General features: G+C 42.7%; 1 protein-coding gene across 1 annotated transcript; it reads right to left on the reverse strand.

Annotated features, from left to right (window-relative positions):
* Positions 1–289: 289 nt before the first annotated feature.
* Positions 290–4,065, reverse strand: LOC145410651 (U-scoloptoxin(01)-Er1a-like). The gene is made up of 4 exons (XM_080280765.1): positions 4,026–4,065; positions 2,517–2,554; positions 1,458–1,681; positions 290–338 (listed from the first exon to the last, which is right to left on the reverse strand). Exons 1-4 carry the CDS (start codon positions 4,063–4,065, stop codon positions 290–292), a joined length of 351 nt encoding a protein of 116 aa, XP_080136891.1.
* Between the last annotated feature and the right edge of the window lie 1,257 nt (positions 4,066–5,322).

Below are 5,322 nucleotides of genomic sequence, written 5' to 3' on the forward strand. Positions count from 1 at the left end.
GGAATAAAACAGTAAACGCTTCATCGGAGGGAATGGGTTGGTATCGATCTAGACTGCATAAATAAAAAGAATATTCCGATGCTCCAGATACAGAAAGACACACGTAAAGGCTAGATACGAGGGAGCCTTCATAGACATCAAGAATACGACCTATGACCTTTGAACTCCCGCCACGTAACTCCTGGGTCAACCCTGGGAGTCCCGCCCCCTGGGTCACGGTCTGCACTGGTCACGAGGTCAGGTCATCACAGAGGGAGGCCTTGGGGGTCGGAGTGGGTGGCTAGGGGTCCTAAAGTTTTGGGGGGTCGGTGACGTAGGTGAGCTCGTTGAGGTAGTACCTGTGGAGAGAAAAACAATTAGACTACAGGTATTGCAGTTCAGAAAATGACTAAGGAGACGTGCGCGTGGAGAGAGAGAGAGAGAGAGAGAGAGAGAGAGAGAGAGAGAGAGAGAGAGAGAGAGAGAGACAGAGAGACAGACAGACAGAGTTAATATGTGTTGGAGCATTTCAGAAAATTACCATACAGACCTAGTGTTTGAAGAAGACTAAAGCATTTCAGAAATAGCTTACAGATCCATTAAATTCAGGAGAGAGTGGATCGAGGACAACAGGGCCAGTTTGGGGTTCGTCTGGAGTTCAGCTGAAAGAAGTACCTCCCATAATTTCCCTCCCTCATAATTTTCCTTTCAGTTCTTCCCTTTCTCAAGGCTGCATTTTCCTCCCACTGTCTGTACAAGTTAGTCATTCTTTTTTCCCTCGCTCACACTCTTATCTCAGATCTTTATCTCACATCCTTGTCTCACATCCTAATCTCACATCCTTAACTCAAATCCCAATATCACATCCTTAACTCAGATTCTTACCTCACATCCTTATTTCTCTTTCTAATCTCACATCCTAATCTCACAGCCTTATCACTGACCGGCCGTAGAGCAGTCGAAGTTGTAGGCCCAGTAACAGATGGATAGATAGGTTGATAGGTAGACAGATAGATAGACTAATAGATCAATATTGCCTGTCTATCTCTTCCTACATTCTACCCTCTTTATTTTGTAATTTTCCCTTCATTTATTCTCACTTTTCCCCTTCCTTCCACCTACTACTGATAAACAGATAGATAAATAGATAGATAGATAGACAGATAGACAGACAGACATATAGATAGATGGATAGACAGACATGCCTCCTTCTTTCCTATCAGTAGTAATCTCATTTTTCCCTTCATTTCTTCTTCTCGCTTCCACTCACCACTGATCGGCCGTGGAACAGTCGAAGTTGTAGGCCCAGTCACAGATAGACAGACAGGGTAGATAGACAGACAGGTAGATAGATAGACAGATGGATAGATAGACAGACAGACGGATAGATATTACCTGCCTGTTACCCTCTTTCCTGTCTGTATTTGTGTTCCTTTCCCTTTCATTTTTTCTCCATTCTTTCCCTCCTTTCCACTCACCACTGATCGGCCGTGGAACAGTCGAAGTTATAAGCCCAGTCACAGATGCGAAATTCCTGGTTGAAGGCCGTATCGTTGGCACACATATAGGGGATCCGTCGGCCGTCCTCGTCACACATGTGGAATATCTGACAGCTAAATTCTTGATCGGCGTAAAATCCAACAGGCCGGTCCAGGCAGTCAAAGGTAAAGGTGACGTTTGGAAATTCCTCCCATCTTTTAGCCTGTTGTGAGGGAGGGAGAGAGCTGTCAGAGGGTGGGGGAGAGTAGCGGGGAGAGTGGGGGATGTGACAGAGGGTGAGGGAGAGTAGTGGGGAGAGTGGGGGATCTGACAGAGGGTGAGGGAGAGTAGTGGGAAGAGTGGGGGATGTGACAGAGGGTGAGGGAGAGTAGTGGGGAGAGTGGGGATGTGACAGAGGGTGAGGGAGAGTGAGGGGTGTGTAAGAGAGATAGGGTGAGAATGAGGAATGAGGGATATCGCTGGGAGAGAGAGAGAGAGAGAGAGAGAGAGAGAGAGAGAGAGAGAGAGAGAGAGAGAGAGGGAAGGCACTAAGGAGCATAGGTAAGGCATTGTGATACTTATGAAAGGAACTAGAAACAGGAACAAAACCAGTAAGAAATAATTATATAAAGCTCAGTATCCAACTCACAATATAATAAAAAAAAAAATCCAAATTCTATATATAAATTAGGTCGAAAAACATAAAATAAAAATCCAAAAAAAGGGCAAAAAATGAATCTTAAAAAATAATATATAAAAAAAAAAGATTATCCTCAGGTACTGGACTATATTCCCTATTACAATGATTTTAATTAAGCCCCCCCCCAAAAAAAAAAAAAAATTCCTTCCAATATAAAGGTTTATATTGATGGTCAAAAAAATATGCTAAAATAATTGGTTCATAAATTTAGTGTTGAAATTAACATTAATGTGTGTGATATATTTTCAGTTGTTGTTTCATTTTCTAGGGCACTCGTTTTCTTGTGTGTGTGTGTGTGTGTGTGTGTGTGTGTGTGTGTGTGTGTGTGTGTGTAGATTAAAAAAAACACACAACTCACGCGATGCAGTGTCGGGAGGGAGTAGACGAGGGTGGCGGCTGGAAAACACGTACATACATCATTAATACAACCCTGATCTTAACCTCGACGTCACCCAGAGTTAACATGGCCCTCAATTCAACTCTAGCATTACCCCCGAAAAACTCTTATGCTTTAACACAACCTCATCGCAGTTTCTAGATGTTAAAACACTCTTGATTTAACACAACACTGATTTAAACACGATTCATCCTTAACATAACCCCAAACCCTTATACCTTAACACAACACTGATTTAAAGCTATCACACGAGAACCTATTTTAGTAACTATCTTTGCGTGATTCAGCTACAGTGTATCAGATGCATACATAGACAGACACAGATAGATATATAGAGGGATAATTAAATAGATCGAGAGGTATATAGGTAGACAGACAGACACACGGGTAGATAAAATAGGTATACAGAGAGAGAGAGAGAGAGAGAGAGAGAGAGAGAGAGAGAGAGAGAGAGAGAGAGAGAGAGGAGACTACTAATCCACTACTCCTATCAACACTAAATAGTCATAACAGTCAAAGCCGAAGTCATTGCCACTCCCAAGCATCCGAACACAGACGCCCCCGTGTTCCAAAACCATTCGTCGCTATTTCAAAAACTATTTCGTCTCGTTTCGTGCTCGTTCCGTCCTCGTCCCAGTTGTCGTCCGTAATCGTCCCTTTTTGTTTCGTCTGTCTGTACCTGTGGAGGGGAGGGAAAGTGAGCGAAATATTAAGAAACGTCAAAATACATGGGATGGTTTTGCATTTGCACTCTCCAAGCTCGTGTGTTGCGAGGACGGCTCAAGCTGCTGGTGTGGGAGTGCAGAAATATTGGCTGCATCGTGAAAATAGCCATCTACTGTTCAAAAAAAAAGAAAAAGAAAAACTAAGATGTATGCAAAGGGACTCATGGAAAGGAAAATAATGATGCAGGGCAGAGACTGGTATCGCCACACGAGCCGTACCCGCAACACACAAGAATTGAGTCGAGTAATGTGATGTAGCAGCGGACAAAAGTACCGATCCACTCTAGAACGATTCTTTGAAGTCCAGTGAGTTTTTCTGAATGATATATAGGAGTTTCATATTTCCTCGCCCAAAAGAAGGGGAGAGAGGAGAAGGAAGGGAGAATGGGGAGGGGAAAAGGGGGATAGTGGGAGGGGAAGAGGGGTGGGGGAAGAGAGAAGGGAGGGGGAAGGAGGGGAGGAGGAGGAGGAGGAGTGGGGAGTGAGCAGACGAGGGGGGCTCATTGACCTTTGACCTTTTGGTTCTAAATGGGTGATTACCCTAGTCATTACCAGTACCATAATTACTACTGTTATCATCGCTACCACTGCTGCTGCCACCACGACTACTACTACTGCTGCTATTATTATTATTATTATTATTATTATTATTATTATCATTATTACTACTACTACTACTACTGCTACGAAATGACTAAATTCATGTTTAACAGAGAGAGAGAGAGAGAGAGAGAGAGAGACCCACCGATTGCGACAACGGAGATGACGGCAAGTTGTCGAAGCATCTTCTTGTTGTTGCTGTTGTTGCTGTTGTTGCTGACGGCGCCTGAAGGAGAAAGAAAAAAAAATGAGAAAACAATCAATACAATAATGATTCAGGTGTGTTAATTACGAAGGTGTCAATTAGGAAGGTGATAATTATACAGGTGGGAAAAATACGTGCGCCAACCATTCACTCACTCGATGTAGTGCTAGGTTCAGGTGACTCTACCCTCAGTGACCAGCTAAATGTGTTCCATTGTTCCATCCAACCATTTACTACGCTGGGTGGTAGCCATTTAACCAGAGATGGACGCCGAGTGGTTTAGTGGGGCAAGGCAGGTCAAGCATATCCATTGTATTTATGAAAGTTTCCGTTTAAGATTTTTTCAGGATTTGTTATCTCTCTCTCTCTCTCTCTCACACACACACACACACACACACACACACACACACACACACACACACAACCACATCCATCCACACACACACACACACACACACACACACCAACTGACACGCCTCCCACACACACTACTATACAAAAACAAAATTTTACAACTGCAACCCACCATTTTCTTCCATAATACTATCAAAATTCCTTGCAATATTAAGTGATTTGACAATGCTGCACGGATGTTTTGCAATGGCAGTGTTGCATAAGTCATCATTTAGAACAGCTTTTGCGCCGAGCCGTGAAGTGCTGACGAAGGTGTTTGTTTACATTGTGCGGCCTTGCGCTTTCGTTCTCGGCCCCGGGTGAAGTGATGCCGAAAGCGGTCGAAAGTGACGTCTCTATTGCGCCAAAAACATAGAAAAAAAAGAAAGGAGGAAACAAGAAACAGGAAAAAGAAAAGAAAAAAGAAAGAAAAATGAAAAGAGTAATGCCGAAGTGGTCGAATGTGACGTCTCTTTCGCGCCAAAAACATGGAAAAAAGAAAGGAGAAAACAAGAAACAATGAAAAGATAAAAATGAATGAAAGATAAAAAAAAGAAAAAAGAATAACTAAATGTAAATGAAGAGGGTAAATGGCAAAACTGTCTTCGATTTGCTTTCATGTGACAGAACTGGGTCACTCTAAGTTTGAACATAAAGCCGTGTTAGTGTGAAGTATGACGAGCCTTAATTACGAGGCAGCAATGAGTCTCCTTGGTTACTAGTCAAATTTTAACACAACAACACCTGGCCATCAATTGAGCTGATGGCCAGGTGGAAAGAAACAAGCTATAACATACAAAGCAGCAAAAATGAATAGATAGATAGATAGATAGATAGATAAATA

This window comes from Coenobita brevimanus, chromosome 86 (assembly GCF_032717465.1).
Source record: "Coenobita brevimanus isolate Jiangsu-jjx chromosome 86, ASM3271746v2, whole genome shotgun sequence".
NCBI classification, from domain to species: Eukaryota; Metazoa; Arthropoda; class Malacostraca; order Decapoda; family Coenobitidae; genus Coenobita; species Coenobita brevimanus.

Coding starts and splice junctions, on each gene's coding strand:
- LOC145410651 (XM_080280765.1), bottom strand. CDS start 4,065: ATGCTTCGACAACTTGCCGTCATCTCCGTTGTCGCAATCG. Junction 2,555..4,025: donor CATCTCCGTTGTCGCAATCG/GTGGGTCTCTCT, acceptor CGTGTTTTCCAG/CCGCCACCCTCGTCTACTCC. Junction 1,682..2,516: donor CCCTCCCGACACTGCATCGC/GTGAGTTGTGTG, acceptor CCCTCACAACAG/GCTAAAAGATGGGAGGAATT.